Genomic DNA, 23,857 nt, shown 5'->3' on the forward strand with positions numbered 1-23,857 from the left:
TTCCTTATTTTTTTTACCTTTTTCTTGGTTATCAGGCGTTTCATTGGTGGCTTCGAGAGATATTAAACGCCAGTTCTTGTTTCTATTTATTAGGCGAGGATTCCTTCTGTTGATCCTCAAGCGTGTCTTTTAATTTGTGAATTGATAGTCGATGATGATGACGAAACGTTTGTACTTCGCACGGCCCTTTTTTAAATTGCTTTAAGACGCAAACGAGGTGAAACACAAACGGCAAAAGCAAATAAATGACGCTGCATTCGTTACATGAACGTAGCGTCACATGTTAGAAAGTTAAACTTCATTACGTCGTCATGTTACATGCGTTACGTGACATTTTGCTCTCTACTTTCAACACATCCAGAGCAATGTATGAGTGTCATAAGAGACTCTACTGGACTCTACTGTCATTAAGGAAACTTTGTAAAACGTCTAATTAATCAGACGACCTCTAGTTCACTGGAACAACAATATGTTGCACATGAATAAACAGCTTCTGGGTTCACGATGCGATGTTTTGAAGTGAAATTCAAATTTAAAAAAGCGCGTTAGAGGCAGCTTCTCCTGGACTTCTGGTGTCTGTGGGTCTGACCCGTGTCTCTGGCGTCTCCCGCAGCCGACCATAAAGTTCGAGCGGCAGCCCGAGTACCTGGACAGCATGGGGGGGAAGCTGCACCCGTACCAGCTGGAGGGGCTGAACTGGCTGCGCTTCTCCTGGGCGCAGGGAACCGACACCATCCTGGCCGACGAGATGGGGCTCGGCAAGACGGTGCAGACGGCCGTGTTCCTGTACTCGCTCTACAAGGAGGTGTGTGTGACTGTGTGTGTGTCGTTTTGTGAGATTATTTTTATTCAATTGTTATTGTTCAGCACAAAAAGTCAATATTTCTACTACACAGTTCATCGTCTTCACGGTTTTGTATTAAATTGTTTAGTATTTTCCCTCATAATTAATATTGAAGCCTCTCTGGCGGCAGAGGAACTCCTCGCTGTGGAGCCGTGCTCCTATTGGCCGGCAGCCTTCCAGCCATTTTGTACCCGTCAGGTGAAATGTGACATTAAGTTCATTGTCAGACGGTAATCGTCCTCAGACGTCACGTGAGCGGCTGCTGCCCCCTGCAGGAGGGAGGCCAGAATGCACTTCCTGGAAGGAGACGATGCACTTTTACTCTAATTCATGACGCAGTGTGTTGAGTCTTCAGTGTCTTTGTGGGGAGAAATCGGACAGAAAATGTCTCTGGAACTAGTTTATTAATCAATTTAAAGCTTAAGTGGTTTGTTTTGAGCGTAGTTGGCACAAATTCACTGGCTCCATCTTCAAATTTGATGATTCAGCAGGATTCTTATGTGGATGTTTTTTTGCTGTATAAACAGAAGGATTCATCCAATAATCCAGAAGATATTCATCTGATTTAATTGTGAAAAATCAATTGTAGCTCCAGGAGGAAATTACCTGAAACATAAAGAAGATTTGGGTTAAAAAATAAAATCCTTTCTGGACAATTTTCACAATCATTACTGTACGTTTTGTCCAAAAATGTACTGTAACTTTACATGGAAAAGATGCATTTTTTTATTTGTAGATTTCTGCTCTGCTCATTCCAGTTCTTACTGGTTTGGAACCAGAAGAACTGACCTCCTCTCCCTCCCCCCACCCTCTCTCTCCCTCTCTACACCCCCCCCCCCCCATCAGGGCCACTCTAAAGGGCCGTTCCTGGTCAGCGCGCCGCTCTCCACCATCATCAACTGGGAGCGCGAGCTGGAGCTGTGGGCGCCCGACATGTACGTGGTGACGTACGTCGGGGACAAAGACAGCCGAGCCGTCATCCGGGAGAACGAGTTCTCCTTCGAGGAACACGCCATCCGGGGAGGGAAGAAGGCCTCCAGGATGCGGGTGAGGGGATGAGGAGGAGGAGGAGGAAGAGGAGAACACTAACGCCTCCAGCGGCTCGGCGCTGACGTCTTTGTTCTTCTCGCTTTCCCCCGACAGAAAGACTCGTCGGTGAAGTTCCACGTCCTGCTGACGTCCTACGAGCTCATCACCATCGACATGGCCATCCTGGGCTCCATCGACTGGGCCTGCCTGGTGGTGGACGAGGCCCACCGGCTGAAGAACAACCAGTCCAAGGTACCGGGGGGGGGCTGGTAGTGAAGAGCAAGTTCGTTAAGTCTAAGGTCAAGTTAGATAGCTCAAATTAGCTAGAGTTAAGGTCAATTCAGTCAAGTTTCTGGTCAATGTTAGTTAAGGTCATGATTAGTTAAGGTCATGGTTAGTTGCTGCTTCACCAGTTTTCTAAACAGGTTTTTTCTACTTTATATTCTTTCTTTAGGGGGATTTTTGCACCGTTTGTGTGTTTTCTTTCATTCCGTCTGTGTTAATAGTTAAAATCTACTTCTTTCTCAAGTTGTGATCACACCAAAAAGCGTAAAATATACAAAGTCAAAGCAGCTTCTCAGACACAACTTCATCTTTTCATGTTGTGGTTCTAGTTGCGTGCCGACCGGCGTCTCTGACGTTTAACTTTCTTTGCCTTCTTTCCCTCCGCTGTAGTTCTTCCGCGTGTTGAACAACTACCCGCTGCAGCACAAGCTGCTGCTGACGGGAACGCCGCTGCAGAACAACCTGGAGGAGCTCTTCCACCTGCTGAACTTCCTCACGCCGGAGCGGTTCAGGTACGCGCCGGCTCTGCTTCTGTCTCACGAGAGGAACAGGTGTCGCTGTGTGGCTACTGGGGACGCGAAATCATTATAAATGCTAATAAACCTGTAGAAATCAGTAGAATAAACCTCTTTTATGAGCTTTTTTATCCATTTTAGTTTCTTACGACATCTTGGATTTGTGCGTTGCATCCAAACCTGATTTAAAGCAACTTTAAAGTCTCTTAAACTGTTATTATAATTATTAAAAATACCTAACCTCACTCAATCAAAGCCACACTTCACACATATACGCTTAACATATGTTATATATTGAATTAAAGTATATAAATTATGGTTACAATAAGAAAATACAACTTAAAATGTTTCTCTATTTTTTGCGAAATATATATATTTTTCCTTTTCTGTGCATTATCATAAACCAACATACCAATAACACATATATGATGTTATCATCTATGTTCACGAGGGTTTTCTGTATGTTACACCTTTTTAAATTATTCCAGTAGGCCTTGTGGTTGAAGAGATAATCTGGGTTTAGTTTGGGTAAATTAACCATTTAACTTTTTGGAAAACGGGGCTCGCTGCTGTGAGGTTAAATTTAAAAGTGTGCCGAGGTTTTGGCAAATCACACGAAGCCCTCGTGCCTCGCCCGTCTCACCCGCCCGTCTCGTTGGCAGTAAGCTGGAGATCTTCCTGGAGGAGTTCGCCGACATCGCGAAGGAGGACCAGATCAAGAAGCTGCACGACATGCTGGGCCCGCACATGCTGAGGAGGCTGAAGGCCGACGTCTTCAAGCACATGCCCTCCAAGACGGAGCTCATCGTGCGCGTGGAGCTCAGTCCGCTTCAGAAGTGAGTCTTTTACTCAATATTTTAAAAGTGTACACATGTTTTTAAAGCGGGGGAAAAAGGTAAATGTGTGTTTTTGTTTGTTCGCTCGCAGGAAGTACTACAAATTCATCCTGACGAAAAACTTTGACGCTTTGAACACCAAAGGAGGAGGAAACCAGGTTTCTCTGCTCAACGTCGTCATGGACCTCAAGAAGTGCTGCAACCACCCCTACCTCTTCCCCACGGCCGCCATCGTACGCAACGTTTACAAAAATACACATATCATATATAAATATATATTCCAGCCCCAAACTTTAGAAACATAAAATGTCCGTCTGGTCGCTCGCCAACAGGAAGCTCCAAAGATGCCCAACGGGATGTACGACGGCAACTCTCTCACAAAGGCTGCTGGGAAACTGGTGCTGCTGCAGACGATGATGAGGAAGCTGAAGAGCGGAGGACACCGAGTGCTCATCTTCTCTCAGGCAAGACGCCGCATGAGTCTTCATCCTCCTGTATCCTGTCTCTTTAACTCTTCTTCTTTCTCTTCCACCTGAAATATACGTTCATATTTTATTCATAACTAGAATTGTAGAAAAGGTTGTAAAGAAATCGTGCAAACACTTTTTTATTTTACGCTTCCTGTTTGCAAGTCTCCACTAAAGTATTTCCAGTTGCAGAAATGTCATTTAGCTCCTAACAAACTGTCTCCTCTGCTAACAGAACACATGGAAAGTAGCAGCATAGTAGCACTTAAATGTCTCTGATAGCACTTTGTAGTTTAGCTTCCTTGTAGAAATCATGCTTTCTTGATTCTTGTTGTTCTGAGTTTGTATTCTAAGTCTCTTTGGATGAAAGCGTCGGCTAAATGAAATGTAACGTCTGTGTTTTCCTGCAGATGACCAAGATGTTGGACATACTCGAGGACTTCCTGGAGAACGAGGGCTACAAGTACGAGAGGATCGACGGCGGCATCACCGGCGGGATGAGACAGGAAGCCATCGACCGCTTCAACGGTGAGGCCGGGGAGCTCCACCGCTTTTTAAACGTTACGTCAGTCATCGGCGTTTCAGCTCGCTGACGATCTTCCTTCCTTCCTCCCCTTCAGCTCCCGGCGCTCCGCAGTTCGCCTTCCTGCTGTCGACGAGGGCCGGCGGCCTGGGCATCAACCTGGCCACCGCCGACACCGTCATCATCTACGACTCCGACTGGAACCCCCACAACGACATCCAGGTACGGCGAGGCTCCGCCCACCCCGACTCGCTTCTGTCGATCTATCGATCGGGGACGTTTGTCTTTTTATTTTGAAAGTTATTTTTTATTTCCCTCATTTTGTAGTTCCAGATTTCCTTTTTTTTATTTATTTATTTTTAATGTAGCTTTTTGTCTTATTTTGGCGGTTCACATCTCCTCTTCCTGTGTCTCCAGGCCTTCAGCAGAGCGCATCGTATCGGTCAGAACAAGAAGGTGATGATCTACCGCTTCGTCACCAAGGCCTCAGTGGAGGAGAGGATCACTCAGGTGAACCAGAGACTTTCATCTTTCTAATCCTGCCGCAGAAGCTTTTTGTAGAAACGCAAAAGAAACACAAAAAAAACATTTTATAGCTGCCAAAAAAGTGAGACTCAGCGAGACGATGAAAGCACCAGGCAGATCATTTTTTGTGTTGTATTAAATAAATAATACAAATAATTTTACTCTTATTTTTATATATATATATATATATATATATATATATATATATATATATATATATATATATATATATATATATATATAATTTTAAAATAAAAAATGATATATAACATTTTTTTATACATATAAAAAATATTTTATATTAAAAAAATTTTTTTATATGAAATATTTTGTATACATATTTTTTGATATATAAAAAACATTTTCTTTTATGTATAAAAAAAATATTTCTTTAAAAAATATATTTAAAAAAATATATAAATATATATATTTTTTTACATATAAAAAAAAGGTGTTGTAATAAATAATGAAAATAAGACTCGCCCGTTCGAGCAGATGACCGCACCGGCCGTACTAACGAGCAATACAAATGCTCCTTTCCGTCGTCCAGGTGGCCAAGAAGAAGATGATGCTGACTCACCTGGTGGTCCGGCCCGGCCTCGGATCCAAGACTGGATCCATGTCCAAACAGGAGCTGGACGACATCCTGAAGTTCGGCACGGAGCGACTCTTCAAGGACGAGTTCGACGGGGGGCTCGGTGAGAGAGTAGGAAACGACACCACGAGGAGGAGGATTATTTACTGAGGAGAGAGACAACGGGGCTGAGAGGAGGGAGGGAGCGAGAGGGGAGAAAGGCTGGAAATAGGAAGAAAGTGATGGAGAGAGGAAGTGAAGGAAGGAAGGAGGGAGAGAGCAAGAGATAAAGGAAGGAGGGAGAGGAAGAGAAGGAGAGAGGGAGCTTCTTAAAGAAAGAGGCTCAACATATCAGCAGCATACATACAGGCATCTATATAAATGTTTATTCTTTTAACCAAACTATTGTCTCTCATTCATTTGAGTCATTAAAGGTTTACTGTATGCTTTGACTCCTCATTGTTAGTTTAAATACTACATTTCATCACTTTGTACTGTTCACACACACCGTGTTTGCTCTGGTCAGAGTGTGTATGAACCTGAGAGAAGTTACCTGACCTTTGTTCTGCCCTTCAGGTGAGATGATGAAGAGCAAGGAGGACGACAGCAGCGTGATCCACTACGACGAGAAGGCCATCGACCGGCTGCTGGACCGCAACCAGGACGCCACCGACGACAAGGAGCTGCAGAGCATGAACGAGTACCTGAGCTCCTTCAAGGTGGCGCAGTACGTGGTGCAGGACCAGGAGGAGGAGGTGAGTGAGGACGGAGGCTTCGGACTCTCGCCGCCGCCGCCGCTCCACGTCTGCAGGTTTGTTTTTAACCCGTCGTCTCCGCCCAGGAGGAGGAGGTGCAGCGCGAGGTCATCAAGCAGGAGGAGAGCGTGGACCCGGACTACTGGGAGAAGCTGCTGCGGCACCACTACGAGCAGCAGCAGGAGGACCTGGCCCGCAACCTGGGCAAAGGCAAGCGCATCCGCAAGCAGGTGAACTACAACGACGGGTCTCAGGAAGACAGAGGTAAGAACGGAGGTACATCCTGGCTCTTTCCTACGCTACTTCAGGACGTGTTGATGAGTCTGTGTGGTCTGCTGTTTGTATTATGGTAAAATATATATATATTTGTTTATTTCTTTTCAGTGTTTTTGTTTTGTAAGATTTTTTTGTTTTTTATTTAATTAATACGCTTTATTAGTTTTTATGGTTTTCTAAGATTTAAATTTTATTTTCATTTTTTTTATATATGTATATATAAACCTTTCGTTTAAAATATTTAAAAAATATATTTTTATATATTTAAAAAAAATATAAAAAATAATTTTATATATAAAATATATATATGACATTTATTTTGATATTTTTTATACACAAACAACTTCATAACTTCATTACATAAGTTTCCCCTTCATTTTTTTTTGGTGAGGATCTATTTTCAGTATTTTTATTTGACCCTTCTGCTAATGTCCGGCTCGCTTGTTTGTATGTTAAGGACATTACGAAGAACATGTCTTAAACATGTTATATTGTGATAAACATGTCTTACAGTCTGTCTGGAGGATATTTACAGTGTAATTTCCAATGAAAATGGCAGAAATACTTATATAAATACTATATGAACATAAAAACCTAGGTGTGAATTTAGTGTGAATGTTGAATTTGTGATAAAACTAAAATATCCAGCCGCGTCTCATCGGGCCTCTAAACTAACTCCTCTTTGTTTTCTACCTTGAAGCCGATTGGCAGGACGACCAGTCCGACGGCCAATCGGATTACTCGGTGGCGTCTGAGGAGGGAGACGAGGACTTTGACGAGCGGACGGAAGGTAAGACTGTGTAACTCTTATTTTGTGAGACGCTCGTACACTAAAAGAAGACGACGTTCCCGTCCGTCATCGCGTGTTTTAACCTCTGGTGTAATTCCTGCAGCCAACTCTCGCAGGCCGAGCAGGAAGGGCCTGAGGAACGACAAGGACAAGCCGCTGCCCCCCCTGCTGGCCAGGGTGGGAGGCAACATCGAGGTGAGGACCTTGCTTATCCTCCTCCTCTTCCTCCTCTTCCTCCTGCATTTGGCTCCCCTCCCAGGTTTTAATCTGTGTGTCTGCCGTGCTCCCCCAGGTGTTGGGCTTCAACTCTCGGCAGAGGAAGGCCTTCCTGAACGCAGTGATGCGTTATGGGATGCCTCCGCAGGACGCCTTCACCACCCAGTGGCTGGTCCGAGACCTGCGCGGGAAATCTGAGAAGGAGTTCAAGTGAGAGGCGACGGGTTTTACGTTCACAGCGTCTTCATTTCAACACTTCTCTTACATCATTTGTTGTGTATTAAAACCCGTACGCAGAGATAGAATAATGTATAATGTATAGTTGCTGGTTGTGTATATTCACGCGCTGGTCTCCTCTCAGGGCGTACGTCTCTCTGTTCATGCGTCACCTCTGTGAACCCGGAGCCGACGGCGCCGAGACCTTCGCCGACGGCGTCCCCAGGGAAGGGTTGTCGCGGCAACACGTCCTCACGCGCATCGGCGTCATGTCACTCATTCGCAAGAAGGTAACAACAACAACAACAAGACTTTATCCAACTTTCTGTTCTACTTTATTTGAATTTTCTTGAGTTTTTTGTATTTTGCTTTTCGAAGGATGAACTGAAACGTTTGTCTGCTCACATGTAACGACGTGTAAACAATATGGCCGACGTGTAAACAATATGACCCCCTCCTCCCTCCACCAGGTGCAGGAGTTCGAGCACGTGAACGGCCAGTGGTCGATGCCCTGGATGGCCGAGCTGGAGGAGAGCAAGAAGGCGGTGGCGTTGGCGGCGGCTCAGCTCGACTCCCCGGGGAAAACTCCGTCTACCGGAACCCCCGCAGACACGCAGCCCAACACGCCCGCTCCAGGTACACACACACACACGCACACACATGCATAGATACACGCGTACACATTTACATATGCACATATACACACACAGACATACATGCACATATACACACAAGACACATGCACAAATATACACACAGACACACATGCGCAAATATATATACAGATATACACAAACAGTTATACATACACACACACACACACACACACACACACACACACACACACACACACACGCTCTCAGGCTTAAAGGTTCCTTGGTAAACCACACAACAACAACGACTCGTTCGTCTCCTGCAGGTGACGACTCCTCAACAAAGAGCGAGGAGGCCGTGAAGGAGGCGGAGAAGAGTCCGGCGGAGGTGAAGAAGGAGGGCGAGGCCGAGAAGAGCAACGGCAAAGAGCCGGCGAGCGACGAGGTGAGGACCGCGCGCTCCAGTGGCGCGGCTGAAAGCGGGATTATATGTCCTGAGCGTGTGTTAATTCCCCCTCCGCGTCGCCTCCCAGGTGATCGCCATCCCAGACGACGACGAGGAAGAAGAAGAGAAGAGTCCGGCGGCGGAGCCGGAGAGCAAGAAGGACGCGGAGGAGCCGATGGAGACGGACAAACAAACGAGCAACGGGGAGGCGGAGAGCGACAAGGAGAAGGAGAAGGAGGGAGAGAAGGAGGCGGAGAGCGAGACCAAGAGTCCGGACGGAGAAGAAGAAACAAAGTCGCCGTCGGAGGCCAAGACGGAGGTGACAGAGGTCAAGTCTGAGGACACAGAGGTCAAAGGTAAAAGCTCCTCCTCTTTAAACGCTTTTTCTTCTTTTCCTCTTTCTCTTTCTCCTCCTTTTTCCTCTTTCTCTTTCTCCTCCTTTTTCTTCTTAAACAGTCAACAGTTTATTTAGGACTCGAGTCCCATCCAATAAAGTCTTGTGTAACAGATCCCGTAGTTTCAGATCTCTGAGAGAAACTTTGTGTGTTTGTTTGTTTGTGATCTTTTTAAAGTCTTTAATGTGTTTTTCTCTGTTGTTGCAGCGGAAGAAAAGAAAGAGGAAAAGATGGACGTCACGCCTCCTGCAGACGAAAAGAAAGGTACCGATCCCCCTTTCCTGTTATGACATCACAGGTTATATTCCGTGAGGGAAGCGATGCGATGAGATTAAAACAAGCTGTCTGGTCGTTAACGGCGTCTCTTCGTGGTCGTTAATGGCGTCTCCTCTTCGTCCTCGTGCAGTCGAGCTGAAGGAGGAGAAGGAGCCTCTGAAGCTGGAGGAGGCGACCAAACTGCAGAACGGAGACGGCAGCAAGGAGGGCGGAGCTTCAGCCGCCGCCGGCGCCGCCGCGGCAACCATGACCACCACCACCATCGCCACAGTCGGAGCCGCCGTCGGCGCCGCCGCCATCGCAGCCGCCGCCGCCAGCGAGGAGAAGAAGAAGGCGGCAAAGACCCGCTTCATGTTCAACATCGCTGACGGAGGATTCACAGGTACAGACACGTGTGTGTGTGTGTGTGTGTGTGTGTGTGTGTGTGTGTATGTGTATGAGGGTGTGTGTACACATCTTTTCTTTACATGCATACCTAGAAAATCAACATTTGTTTGTTTTCTCACCGTTGTCGTGGTTTCCCTGCAGAGCTTCACTCCTTGTGGCAGAACGAGGAGCGCGCCGCCACCGTCACCAAGAAGACCAACGAGATCTGGCACCGCCGGCACGACTACTGGCTGCTGGCCGGCATCATCCTGTATCCTTTCCTTCCTGTGGCTCTCAGATATCTGTGTGTGTGTGTTGAGGAGTTGTTGTCGTCGTCGTCCTTGACCGCGGCTCCTCTCAGACACGGCTACGCTCGCTGGCAGGACATCCAGAACGACGTGAAGTTTGCCATCCTCAACGAGCCCTTCAAGGGAGAGATAAACCGAGGAAACTTCCTGGAGATCAAGAACAAGTTCTTGGCCAGGAGGTTCAAGGTGGGAAAAGTTTAACGTTTGGAGCGGGAACGTTTTCACCTTCTTTTATCTGACTCCATTCATAAAAACTGTAGTTTTATCAGTAATCGTGATTCAAATTCCTATTTTCTCTTATTCATTTATGTCTTTTAAGGTTTTACTGTGTGCTTTGAATCCTCATTGTTAGTTTAAATACTACATGTTATCACTTTGTACTGTTTACACACACACTTCACATGTTTGGTCATGGAAGTTTGGTGAAAGGTCGTGGAAATGTTTGTGAAAAGTCGTGGAAATTTGGTAGAAAAGTCGTAGAAATTTGTTAGAAAAGTCGTGGAAATTTGTTTGAAAAGTCGTGGAAATTTGTTAGAAAAGTCGTGGAAATTTGTTTGAAAAGTCGTGGAAATTTGTTTGAAAAGTCGTGGAAATTTGTTTGAAAAGTCGTGGAAATTTGTTTGAAAAGTCGTGGAAATTTGTTAGAAAAGTTATGGAAATTTGTTAGAAAAGTCGTGGAAATTTGGAAAAATTTGTGAAAATTTCTATGAAAAAGTCGTGGAAATGTATTGAAAAGTCGTGGAAAAGTTTTGAACATTTGTTAGAAAATTTGTTTGAAAAGTCGTGAAAATTTCTTAGAAAAGTCGGGAAAATTTGTTCGAAAAGTTATGAAAATTTGTTAGAAAAGTTATGAAAATTTGTTCGAAAAGTTGTGGAAATTTGGTAGAAAAGTCGTGGAAATTTGGTAGAAAATTTGGGAAAATTTCTATGAAAAAGTCATGGAAATGTTTTAAAAAGTCGTAGAAATTTGTTAGAAAAGTTGTGAAAATTTGTTAGAAAAGTTGTGAAAATGTATTAGAAAAGTTTTGAACATTTGTTAGAAAAGTCGTGAAAATGTATTAGAAAAGTTGTGAAAATTTGGTAGAAAAGTTGTGAAAATTTGGTAGAAAATTTGGGAAAAAAGTCGTGGAAATGTTTTAAAAAGTTGTGAAAATTTGTTAAAAAAGTTGTGAATATTTGTTAGAAAAGTTGTGAACATTTGTTAGAAAAGTTGTGAACATTTGTTAGAAAAGTTGTGAACATTTGTTTGAAAAGTCGTGGAAATTTGTTAGAAAAGTCGTGGAAATTTGTTAGAAAAGTTGTGAAAATTTATTAGAAAAGTTTTGAACATTTGTTAGAAAAGTTGCGAACATTTATTAGAAAAGATGTGAAAATTTATTAGAAAAGTTTTGAACATTTGTTGGAAAAGTTGTGAAAATTTATTAGAAAAGTTGCGAAAATTTATTACAAAAGTCGTGAAAATTTGTTTGAAAAGTCGTGAAAATTTGTTTGAAAAGTCGTGAAAATTTGTTTGAAAAGTCGTGAAAATTTGTTAGAAAAGTTGTGAAAATTTGTTTGTGAAAATTTCTATGAAAAAGTCGTGGAAAAGTTTTGAACATTTGTTAGAAAATTTGTTTCAAAAGTCGTGAAAATTTCTTAGAAAAGTCGTGAAAATTTGTTACAAAAGTCGTGAAAATTTGTTACAAAAGTCGTGAAAATTTGTTACAAAAGTTGTGAAAATTTGTTACAAAAGTCGGGAAAATTTGTTAGAAAAGTCGTGAAACTTTGGTAGAAAAGTCGGGAAAATTTATTTGAAAAGTTTTGAACATTTGTTAGAAAAGTTGTGAAAATTTGTTAGAAAAGTTGTGGAAATTTGGTAGAAAAGTCGTGGAAATTTGGTAGAAAAGTCGTGGAAATTTGGGAAAATTTCTATTGAAAAGTCGTGGAGATTTGTTAGAAAAGTCGTGGAAATTTATTTGAAAAGTTTTGAACATTTGTTAGAAAAGTTGTGAAAATTTGTTAGAAAAGTTGTGGAAATTTGTTAGAAAAGTTATGAAAATTTGTTAGAAAAGTCGTGAAAATTTGTTTGAAAAGTCGGGAAAATTTGTTAGAAAAGTTATGAAAATTTGTTAGAAAAGTCGTGAAACATTGGTAGAAAAGTCGTGAAAATTTATTTGAAAAGTTTTGAACATTTGTTAGAAAAGTTGTGAAAATTTGTCAGAAAAGTCGTGAAAATTTGGTAGAAAAGTCGTGAAAATTTGGTAGAAAAGTCGTGAAAATTTGGTCGAAAATTTCTATGAAAAAGTCATAGAAATGTTTTAAAAAGTCGTAGAAATTTGTTAGAAAATTTGTTAAAAAAGTTGTGAAAATTTGGTAGAAAATTTGTTAAAAAAGTTGTGAAAATTTGGTAGAAAAGTCGTGGAAATTTGGTAGAAAAGTCGTGAAAATTTGGGAAAATTTCTATTGAAAAGTCGTGGAAATTTGGTAGAAAAGTCGTGGAAATTTGGTAGAAAAGTCGTGGAAATTTGGTAGAAAAGTCGTGAAACTTTGGTAGAAAAGTCGTGAAAATTTCTTAGAAAAGTCGTGAAAATTTGTTACAAAAGTCGGGAAAATTTGTTACAAAAGTTGTGAAAATTTGGTAGAAAATTTGTTTGAAAAGTCGGGAAAATTTGTTAGAAAAGTTATGAAAATTTGTTAGAAAAGTCGTGAAACTTTGGTAGAAAAGTCGTAAAAATTTATTTGAAAATTTTTGAACATTTGTTAGAAAAGTTGTGAAAATTTGTTAGAAAAGTTATGAAAATTTGTTAGAAAAGTTGTGAAAATTTGTCAGAAAAGTTGTGAAAATTTGTCAGAAAAGTTGTGAAAATTTGTCAGAAAAGTCGTGAAAATTTGGTCGAAAAGTCGTGAAAATTTGGTCGAAAATTTGGGAAAATTTCTATGAAAAAGTCATAGAAATGTTTTAAAAAGTCGTAGAAATTTGTTAGAAAATTTGTTAAAAAAGTTGTGAAAATTTGGTAGAAAATTTGTTAAAAAAGTTGTGAAAATTTGGTAGAAAAGTCGTGGAAATTTGGTAGAAAAGTCGTGGAAATTTGGTAGAAAAGTCGTGGAAATTTGGGAAAATTTCTATTGAAAAGTCGTGGAAATTTGTTAGAAAAGTTATGAAAATTTGTTAGAAAAGTTGTGAAAATTTGTTAGAAAAGTTGTGAAAATTTGTTAGAAAAGTTATGAAAATTTGTTTAAAAAGTTGTGAAAATTTGTCAGAAAAGTCGTGAAAATTTGGTAGAAAAGTCGTGAAACTTTGGTAGAAAAGTCGTGAAAATTTATTTGAAAAGTTGTGAACATTTGTTAGAAAAGTTGTGAAAATTTGTTAGAAAAGTTGTGGAAATTTGTTAGAAAAGTTATGAAAATTTGTTAGAAAACTTGTGAACATTTGTTAGAAAACTTGTGAACATTTGTTAGAAAACTTGTGAACATTTGTTAGAAAAGTCGTGAAACTTTGGTAGAAAAGTCGTGAAAATTTATTTGAAAAGTTTTGAACATTTGTTAGAAAAGTTGTGAAAATTTGTGAGAAAAGTTGTGGAAATTTGTTAGAAAAGTTATGAAAATTTGTTAGAAAAGTCGTGAAAATTTGTTAGAAAAGTCGTGAAACTTTGTTAGAAAAGTCGTGAAAATTTATTTGAAAAGTTTTGAACATTTGTTAGAAAAGTCGTGGAAATTTTGTTTCAAAAGTCGGGAAAATTTGTTTGAAAAGTCGGGAAAATTTGTTAGAAAAGTTGTGAAAATTTGTTAGAAAAGTTATGAACATTTGTTAGAAAAGTTGTGAAAATTTGGTAGAAAAGTCGTGAAAATTTGGTAGAAAAGTCGTGAAAATTTGGTAGAAAAGTCGTGGAAATTTGTTAGAAAAGTCGTGGAAATTTGTTAGAAAAGTCGTGGAAATTTGTTAGAAAAGTCGTGGAAATTTGTTTGAAAAGTCGTGAACATTTGTTAAAAAAGTTGCGAAAATTTATTAGAAAAGTTATGGAAATTTAGAAAAATTTGTGAAAATTTCTATGAAAAAGTCGTGGAAATGTATTGAAAAGTCGTGGAAAAGTTTTGAACATTTGTTAGAAAATTTGTTTCAAAAGTCGTGAAAATTTCTTAGAAAAGTCGTAAAAATTTGTTACAAAAGTCGTGAAACTTTGTTAGAAAAGTTATGAAAATCTGTTCGAAAAGTTGTGAAAATTTGTCAGAAAAGTCGTGAAACTTTGGTAGAAAAGTCGGGAAAATTTGTTTGAAAAGTCGGGAAAATTTGTTTGAAAAGTCGGGAAAATTTGTTAGAAAAGTTATGAAAATTTGTTAGAAAAGTCGTGAAACATTGGTAGAAAAGTCGTGAAAATTTATTTGAAAAGTTTTGAACATTTGTTAGAAAAGTTGTGAAAAATTTGTCAGAAAAGTCGTGAAAATTTGGTAGAAAAGTCGTGAAAATTTGGTAGAAAAGTCGTGAAAATTTGGTCGAAAATTTCTATGAAAAAGTCATAGAAATGTTTTAAAAAGTCGTAGAAATTTGTTAGAAAATTTGTTAAAAAAGTTGTGAAAATTTGTTAGAAAATTTGTTAAAAAAGTTGTGAAAATTTGGTAGAAAAGTCGTGGAAATTTGGTAGAAAAGTCGTGAAAATTTGGGAAAATTTCTATTGAAAAGTCGTGGAAATTTGTTAGAAAAGTCGTGGAAATTTGGTAGAAAAGTCGTGGAAATTTGTTAGAAAAGTCGTGGAAATTTGTTAGAAAAGTCGTGGAAATTTGTTAGAAAAGTCGTGAAACTTTGGTAGAAAAGTCGTGAAAATTTGTTACAAAAGTCGGGAAAATTTGTTACAAAAGTCGGGAAAATTTGTTACAAAAGTTGTGAAAATTTGGTAGAAAATTTGTTTGAAAAGTCGGGAAAATTTGTTAGAAAAGTTATGAAAATTTGGTAGAAAAGTCGTGAAACTTTGGTAGAAAAGTCGTAAAAATTTATTTGAAAATTTTTGAACATTTGTTAGAAAAGTTGTGAAAATTTGTTAGAAAAGTTATGAAAATTTGTTAGAAAAGTTGTGAAAATTTGTCAGAAAAGTTGTGAAAATTTGTCAGAAAAGTTGTGAAAATTTGTCAGAAAAGTCGTGAAAATTTGGTCGAAAAGTCGTGAAAATTTGGTCGAAAATTTGGGAAAATTTCTATGAAAAAGTCATAGAAATGTTTTAAAAAGTCGTAGAAATTTGTTAGAAAATTTGTTAAAAAAGTTGTGAAAATTTGGTAGAAAATTTGTTAAAAAAGTTGTGAAAATTTGGTAGAAAAGTCGTGGAAATTTGGTAGAAAAGTCGTGGAAATTTGGTAGAAAAGTCGTGGAAATTTGGGAAAATTTCTATTGAAAAGTCGTGGAAATTTGTTAGAAAAGTTATGAAAATTTGTTAGAAAAGTTGTGAAAATTTGTTAGAAAAGTTGTGAAAATTTGTTAGAAAAGTTATGAAAATTTGTTTAAAAAGTTGTGAAAATTTGTCAGAAAAGTAGTGAAAATTTGGTAGAAAAGTCGTGAAACTTTGGTAGAAAAGTCGTGAAAATTTATTTGAAAAGTTTTGAACATTTGTTAGAAAAGTTGTGAAAATTTGTTAGAAAAGTTGTGGAAATTTGTTAGAAAAGTTATGAAAATTTGTTAGAAAACTTGTGAACATTTGTTAGAAAACTTGTGAACATTTGTTAGAAAACTTGTGAACATTTGTTAGAAAAGTCGTGAAACTTTGGTAGAAAAGTCGTGAAAATTTATTTGAAAAGTTTTGAACATTTGTTAGAAAAGTTGTGAAAATTTGGTAGAAAAAGTCATGGAAATGTATTGAAAACTCGTGGAAATTTGTTAGAAAAATCGGAAATTTGGATTAAAGTCGTGGAAATGTTTTAAAAAGTCGTAGAAATTTGTTAGAAAAGTTGTAAAAATTTGGTTTGATGAAGTCATAAAAATAGGTTAGAAAAGTCGTAATAATTTGTTAGAAAAACTCGTCGAAATGTGGTAGAAAAGTCGTGAAAATTTGGTGGGAAAAGTCATAGAAATGTGTTAAAGTCGTGGGAGTGTTGTGGTCCAGGTGTGTATGCACCCTGGTATTTGTTCTCCACCCGGCTGACCCGTTGTGCTCCGTGGTGGCGTTCCTCCTGCAGCTGTTGGAGCAGGCGTTGGTGATCGAGGAGCAGCTGCGCCGCGCCGCCTACCTCAACATGTCCGAGGACCCGTCGCACCCGTCCATGGCGCTCAACACGCGCTTCAGCGAGGTCGAGTGTCTGGCCGAGTCCCACCAGCACCTCAGCAAGGAGTCCATGTCCGGGAACAAGCCGGCCAACGCCGTCCTGCACAAAGGTGAGGCCCCCGGTTGTATAGAAGTCTCTGCTTCATGTGTTAAAGCTGCATTCTCTCTCCTGACCGCCAGGGGGCAACTCCTCTGGTTGTATAGAAGTCTCTGCTTCATGTGTTAAAGCTGCATTCTCTCTCCTGACCACCAGGGGGCGACTCCCCTGGTTGTATAGAAGTCTATATAAATGAATGAATGACCCATTAATATGTTCTTTATTTAAATATGTGTTTCTCTTCTTCCTCTCAGTGCTGAAGCAGCTGGAGGAGTTGCTGAGCGACATGAAGGCAGACGTCACTCGCCTCCCGGCAACCATCGCACGGATACCGCCGGTTGCCGTGCGGCTCCAGATGTCAGAGAGAAACATCTTGAGTCGGCTGGCGAGCCGGGGGCCCGAGACCCAGACACAGACGCAGGTACGCAGAGGACATATTATTTTTATGTAGATATGTACGTGTATTTTATGTAGATATGTACGTGTATTTTATTTTATTTTTTTCTCGTATTTCTTTTCTCGTATTTTTATATTTAATCATTTGCATATATTTTTTGAATTATTTTTATATATATATATATATATATATATATATATATATATACATTATTTATATTTTTAAAGACATGATTTATTTCTTGTTATATTTACTCCCAGCAGAACTACCTGTTAAAGTTCCGTTTTCAACAGAAAAAGTGAAATGTTCCTTTCAGAGTTGATGATTTAAACTTCCTCTTTTCTTTCCTCCAGATGTCACAGCAGTAAAAACTGAACCTCTGCTTTACCTCGAAGACCCGCCCCCCTGCCTCACCTCGACATTCCTGATTGGTGCGCAGCAGAATGATGGACAGCGCGCTCGAGCTTGAAGCCACGCCTTGTTCAAACCCCCAAGCCCCGCCCCCCCAAAACAGACATTAAACAGTTTTTCTGGAGGATCGAATCCTTTCCCCCAAAGTTTGAGGCTGTGGACAGAAAAGCTATTTTATTTTTTTTCCTCCTTTTTTCAATTTCTGTATTAATATTATTGATATAATGTTATTATGATGGTTTTTTGGGACCTAAATAAAAATATGTAATAAAGCTTTTGTGCGTGGTCAGTTGGTGGCGGTTCACCTGCTGGAGGAACTTTACCAGTTTACTCTCAGGTGACTTCTCTGGTTTCTTTTCTTTTTCTTAAAATCATCTTTTATTTATTTATTTTTTATTTGACCTTTTTATTTAACCTTACTAAATCAGTTTAGAACCAATTCTCATTTTCAATGACATCTTTTGCATAAAGAAAAGTAGATTTTTTATTTTCAACACTTTTCTCGATTCATCATATCATATTTAACTTTTATTCATTTATTTAGCAAATAAATTGTTTTACTTCCTTTTAAACAGACAGCTTTGGAAACTTCAGAGAACTTTATTTTTAATATTCCATTTTGTGTTTCTTGATCCATCTCCTGCCGTCTTGAAGTTGCAGTTTTAATAAGCTCTGCATGAATAAATCTGTATTTCTAGCTTTTAGTTGGCATTTAGTTGGTTTAGAATATTGTTTTTGTCACAAACTCGAAACCTGCATAGAATGACGCATCACATGATAAATGTAACAATACCATTTGTCACCACTAGAGGCAGACAAAGACCTTTGGGAGTAAATCGGAAAGAAAACGACGTTTCTGTTGCAAACATGAATTTATTGAGTTCACAGGCAGAATCAGAATCACAGTGCGTTGAAATCTTTCAATGTTAAAGTTCCAGTTTTAAATTTAACACGTGTATTTTTATATATTTTTTTACATTTTCTGAATCTACAGTTTTGCCATTTTCCGAAAGAAAATGTCTTTTAAAAGAAAGAAATGTACAGATGAGTCACAGTCGAGTAAGTTCAGAACACAAACACAGGAATGTATGGAAGCCCATTTCCGCAACACCAAAACAAAAATAAGGACCAAAAAAAAAAAAAAAAAGAAATTGGGACCCCAAAAAAAAAGGAATAATTTTGACAATTCTAGTCAGTAAAGTTCTCATTTCTCTTGAAGTGAAACGGGGGAAACTTTTTTTTTTTGTCGTTGCCTTTATTCAAGTCAACAAAAAAAGGCAACGAAAAAAAAAAAGTAAATTTTTTCTTTTTTATTGTCCTATTTTTTTAAAACATTTTTTGTCCTAATTTTTTATTTTTTTTGTCCCATTTATTTTTTGTGTTTCAGAAATGGGCTTCCATAGCACACGACAAATCAATTAAATCTAAATGTTTCCCGTCGCAGTACCGACACCGACAGCGGGGGGGCAGCGTTCCTCAACATGAACATACGAGTACAACACAGCGAGACGAAGAGGGACGGACAGAAAGCAGAAACCATTCACTCTGGTTTCACATCTGCTTTATTTAAGTACTGGTTGAGATGAAATCACTTCCTGTCCTTTAACTCGGCCTGGAAGTTTGTTTTTTTATTGATCAAATCCCTTTTTGGAGTATCTGGAGTGTCAAACACAAAGAAGACTCTTTTCTATCGCTTCGCCTCCAAGAAGTGTGAAGTTTGTGCAGCGAGAACCAGGAAGAAAAGAAGTTAGTTTTCTTTGATTAACTTAATAATTATTAAACAGTCAAACCCCAAAAACTAAAACGTGACGTCCACTCAGGATCCCTGATGGAGAGGAAGAGGAGGAAGAGGAGGGGCTGGACTTTCTTCTTCTCTGGTTTCTGGGGCTCGGCGGTGCAGACTCGTCCCTGAAGCTCAGTAGAAGAAATACACTGAGGAAGAAGAGCAGAGGAGTGAGACGTCTCCTGATGAAGAGAAAAAAGGTTTCCTTGTTTTTTACATTTGATGAAACTTTTTTTTTTCGAGCTTTGATTTGATATTTTTGTTTAATTTTTATAAACACAAACTGAAACAAAGGTTGTTATTAAATCTTAAAATTAATATATTGGAGTTTGGATGCAATTTATGGTGCATTCATAACAAAAAACACTGTTAATACTGTGTGTGTATGTGTGTGTGTGTGTGTGTGTGTGTGTGTGTGTGTGTGTGTGTGTGTGTGTGTGTGTGTGTCTGTACTTACAGAAAATGACTCCAAAACATATCAGCCCTACGATCGCCATGATGATCATCATCTGCAAGAAAAACACAAAATAAAAGCTGAAATCATTATTTACGTGTTTGTTTTCATCCCTAAAATGAAAAATAAATAAATAATAATCCTTTAAATATGTTGTATTTCTGAAGAAAGCAAAAAATAAAAACAAGTGGCAACAAATGAAATTGTATCTTTTTTGCTCCAAAATGTTACAATTTTGTGTGTGTGTGTGTGTGTGTGTGTGTGTGTGTGTGTGTGTGTGTGTGTGTGTGTGTGTGTTTGGACTTAAATAACGATGACATGAAATTCAGAGCAGCAGGAAATCACATTACCTCTGATGGAGGGAGGGGCGAGAGAGATTAACAAGATCGAGAGAGAGAGACAGAGAGAGAGAGAGAGAGAGAGAGAGAGAGAGAGAGAGAGAGACATGTTCGTGGGTTGATGTGTAAAATGTGTGAAAGTGAAATAAAGCTTCCGTGTTATTCTACGTTTTCAGCAGCGGATTAACAAACATTTGGCGCTCACAGTGTTGGTGATGAAGATGTGATGATGAAGATGTATCTTGTGTCTTTTTATGGGATTACGTCAGTAACGTCTACAAATGAAATCATCAAAAGAACAAAACAAAGAACTCAACTTTAGGGTTAAAATTAAAGGCAGTGCGTCCTCACAAGTATAGTGAGGGTGTGTGTGTGTGTGTGTGTGTGTGTGTGTGTGTGTGTGTGTGTGTTGGTTGTGTCACACATCACAGCTGGCTCTTTAATCTGGCGCTGTAATCCAGATTGTGAGTTCTCTCCCTGACTTCCTGCTCGCCGTCACTCAAACTCCTCCCTCATGTAATCCGCCCCTAAACGCCAGCTTCTGATTGGACGATCTGATCTGCCAGAGGCGGAGCCCTGAGAATGAAGGGAATGCTGGGATGAAGACGGCTCGGCGGCCAATAGAGGGAGGGATGATGGAGGGATGATGGAGGGATGATGGAGGGATGATGGAGGGATGATGGAGGGATGATGGAGGAATGATGGAGGGATGATGGAGGGATGATGGAGGATGGATGACGGTGACAATAAGATGCGGCGATGGAGGTGAACGAGGAACAAAGATGGCGGCTGGAGGGTAAATCCAGGCGAGAGGAGACAGAGCACAGGTGCATGATGGGTAAGAAGCCCACCTTGCAGTTCTTCCACCAGTACTTGTTCTTCAGTTTGGCGGCGCTGCTCTCAAACTGCGAGGCTCCGGCCTGCAGGGCGTCGGCCCGGTCGTCCAACTCCGACAGCTTCTGGTCGCGCTCCAGAACTTTGTCCACGTTCACGCGCATGATGTCCACCACCTGTCAATCAAGCAGTATGTCAATATACCAATACATCAACATACCAAATAATGTATCGATCAATGTCAATCAATATCAATATCACCTTTATCGATATTAACATAACATGTATCTCTTTTGTGGCCCTGATTATACATTCATATATATATATGAATAAATACGTAAAAAATATGTAAACATATATTAATAAATTGATATGTAAATATAGATACATATGGTAATATATATAAATATATATGCATACAAATAGATATATGTAAATATGTAAAGATAAAATATATACAATATATGCAACATATATATGTATCATATCATATATATATATATATCTATATATATAAACATAGTTTGTGCTCCTCACCTCGTCCACCTGCGCCTGCGTCTGCTGCAGTCGTCGGTTGCTCGTGAGGTTCGGAGCCGCAGACGGAGGAGCGCCTTCATCTGTCGCCCCGGAGGCTTCTGAAGACGACCTGCAGGAGGAAGAGGAGGAGAGGAAGAGGAGGAGAGGAAGAGGAAGAAGAAGAGGAAGAAGAGGAAGAAGAAGAGGAAGAAGAGGAAGAAGAAGAAGAGGAAGAAGAAGAAGAAGAGGAAGAGGAAGAAGAAAAACTTGTTTTTGCCTATGAAGTACTCAAGAACACAGAAACAGAACATTTTCTTTGAACACGTACTAACTTTACTTAAATAAAGTACAAACACCTCAACAAGTGAACTTAAATAAAGTTCTGTGGTATTTGTATTTTATTGAAGTATTTCTATGATACATTATACTTCTGTAGTTATGAATTGAATGAAATATCTATAGCTGAAGAAGTAAAGATGAATAATTTGTAGACATTTGAACCTGTTTAAATAATCCCACTAGAATATATTTCTCGTGTCTTTTTGCTGCATAAAATCTGCATAATGAGACTTTCACATTTATTACTTGACGTATATATTTACTTTCCGGTTCTTTCTGCATAAACTTCACATTTCTTGAGACGAGGTCTTTAAATACGTTTTGCTTCTTCTACGTCTCGTCTAGAAAAACTACGACAGCAGCCGGCGGTTCGATGCCCGCGGCGCTCTGACAGCCGGCTTGTTTTGCAGAAGCAAAATGGAGAAAGATTAGTGCCGAGAGGCTGAAGAGAGATCAACGTGCAGCGCTCAGGCCGCCCGGTGCCCACCACGAGCACCAGATATGGATTTATATGGATTTATATAGATATATTACCTATAATAAAGTTGTTTTTAAAGACTTTTCTTTTAGTTTGTGATGTTTTGAGCTGAATGAAGTCCAAGAACAGAAAGATTCTGAATCTGATCACTATATTGTTCATACATCATAATAATAATCTGTTTAAATTGTTCAAGGCATTGTTGTATTTGTAACAATGACTTAAATCAATATGGATTCATAAAGAACGGTACGTAGCTTCGTCCAGGATCTATATCTATATATCTATAACTATAACTATAACGATGTCTTTAACTCGATGTAAGCAGCAACAGTTTAGTCGACGACAAATTTAGGATAGTTAATAAATATTCCTCTCAGATAACAACAGAACGATTAATACAAATTAAATGAAATACATGTTGAGTACTCACATCTCAGCGGCTGGAGGATGGAGATAATCTGAGAGAGAGAGAGAGAGAGAGAGAGAGAGAGAGGGAGGGGGAGGGACATGATGAGGAGGGGGAGGAAGGAGCGATGATGGTGATGGAGTGAGAGAGGAAGAGGATGATGATCCAGATGATTCTCTCTCTCTCGTATCGTGATTCACTTTTACTTTCAAACCAAAAAAACTACACTGAAGCAGCTGCACAGAAAGACAGAAAGATACATACAAAGATATATATATATATATATATATATATATATATATATATATATATATATATATATATATATATATATATATATATATATATATACGTACATACACATACAGACGTTAGTTTTGTGAAGAACCTCCCAGAAGTTCAACCTCCAGATAAAAAAGGTTGAGAACCTACAAGAACCTTTAAATTCTTAAAAAGTTGTATGTTGTGATCAAACAGTCTTAAAAAAGGTTTTACAGTCTGAGTACAATATGAAAGTTATATGTTGAAAACAATGAAAAAAATCTTGTAACAATGTAAAAATGTGCAATATTTCCTTTTTATTTATAGAACACGTGGAAGTAAAAAGTACAATCCCGTGAGACAAAAAGTAAACGTACCAAAATAAACTCACAACACAAACTCCTTCCAAGTCTTTTATTCGGTGCAGCTCTTGAAGCTGGAACACAAAACGTTAAAGTCCTGGAGACAACAGCTCCAGCCCCGAAACAGGAAGTAAACACTCGTCCTGCGTGGTTGTTTCCTTCAGCTCTCATCGGCCGCTCTCTCGTTTCTCGAGACTTTCACGTCTTTTTCTTTTCTCACACACTTGATTTATTTCTTGCTATTTACATTAAAGCGTCTGTACAGTTTCATGAGACGTCTAATGTTTAGTTTCTTTGCTTTTCTGCTCGACGTTAAAGGAAAACTTTCACATTTCAGTCCGTTTAGTTTAGTTTAGTTTACGGAAAGAAGCATTTTTGTTTCAGGACCAAAACTAAAAGTGTTCCTTTAACCGACCTTTATTGATTAAAGCCGACGTGTTTGAAAAGGCGACCGGGACGAAAGTAAAAACAAATCGTGATTTTAAAAACACACTTCATGTTCAATTCTTAAACAGGAAACTTAAAAGTTAAAAAGTGATGTGTAGTAATGTGTAGTTAGCGATGATGTAACTGAAGGTCATAAGAACATGAAGCATGAGATAGCTCAGCCTTGTTATGTACATTATTATGATACAATATTTAGCATTTACAAACTGTACATAATTAAAATAGGTTTTTCACTTTTTGTAAAATAAAAAAATAATAATTCCCTTAAATTTT

The 23,857-nt window shown here is 39.1% G+C and overlaps 2 protein-coding genes across 3 annotated transcripts in view; one reads left to right on the plus strand and one right to left on the minus strand.

Annotated features, from left to right (window-relative positions):
- Positions 1–17,636, plus strand: part of LOC137784441 (chromodomain-helicase-DNA-binding protein 4-like) — a 32,217-nt gene extending 14,581 nt beyond the window's left edge. The window contains exons 15-41 of one of the 2 annotated variants that reach the window (XM_068575082.1): positions 614–805; positions 1,691–1,891; positions 1,988–2,125; positions 2,549–2,670; positions 3,336–3,509; positions 3,601–3,742; positions 3,842–3,973; positions 4,387–4,504; positions 4,597–4,721; positions 4,917–5,009; positions 5,575–5,722; positions 6,175–6,353; positions 6,440–6,629; positions 7,330–7,419; positions 7,523–7,614; positions 7,712–7,845; positions 7,997–8,141; positions 8,322–8,487; positions 8,771–8,889; positions 8,978–9,245; positions 9,492–9,548; positions 9,691–9,942; positions 10,089–10,197; positions 10,288–10,420; positions 16,373–16,568; positions 16,810–16,976; positions 17,306–17,636. In XM_068575082.1, coding sequence (XP_068431183.1) covers positions 614–805; positions 1,691–1,891; positions 1,988–2,125; positions 2,549–2,670; positions 3,336–3,509; positions 3,601–3,742; positions 3,842–3,973; positions 4,387–4,504; positions 4,597–4,721; positions 4,917–5,009; positions 5,575–5,722; positions 6,175–6,353; positions 6,440–6,629; positions 7,330–7,419; positions 7,523–7,614; positions 7,712–7,845; positions 7,997–8,141; positions 8,322–8,487; positions 8,771–8,889; positions 8,978–9,245; positions 9,492–9,548; positions 9,691–9,942; positions 10,089–10,197; positions 10,288–10,420; positions 16,373–16,568; positions 16,810–16,976; positions 17,306–17,320 — 3,897 coding nt within the window. In that variant the 3' untranslated portion in view covers positions 17,321–17,636. The remainder of the gene's footprint in view (positions 1–613; positions 806–1,690; positions 1,892–1,987; positions 2,126–2,548; positions 2,671–3,335; positions 3,510–3,600; positions 3,743–3,841; positions 3,974–4,386; positions 4,505–4,596; positions 4,722–4,916; positions 5,010–5,574; positions 5,723–6,174; positions 6,354–6,439; positions 6,630–7,329; positions 7,420–7,522; positions 7,615–7,711; positions 7,846–7,996; positions 8,142–8,321; positions 8,488–8,770; positions 8,890–8,977; positions 9,246–9,491; positions 9,549–9,690; positions 9,943–10,088; positions 10,198–10,287; positions 10,421–16,372; positions 16,569–16,809; positions 16,977–17,305) is intronic. The other variant, XM_068575083.1, reaches the window with a different exon arrangement.
- A 703-nt stretch (positions 17,637–18,339) lies between these two features.
- On the minus strand, positions 18,340–22,569 carry LOC137784913 (vesicle-associated membrane protein 1-like). The gene is made up of 5 exons (XM_068575895.1): positions 22,539–22,569; positions 21,310–21,418; positions 20,790–20,948; positions 19,604–19,655; positions 18,340–19,295 (listed from the first exon to the last, which is right to left on the minus strand). Coding segments are annotated over exons 1-5 (339 nt in total). The 5' UTR covers positions 22,541–22,569; the 3' UTR covers positions 18,340–19,278.
- Positions 22,570–23,857: the final 1,288 nt, after the last annotated feature.

The sequence above is a fragment of the Clinocottus analis genome, unplaced genomic scaffold (assembly GCF_023055335.1).
Source record: "Clinocottus analis isolate CAN_PGR_092001 unplaced genomic scaffold, fCliAna1.0.p SCAF_14, whole genome shotgun sequence".
NCBI classification, from domain to species: Eukaryota; Metazoa; Chordata; class Actinopteri; order Perciformes; family Cottidae; genus Clinocottus; species Clinocottus analis.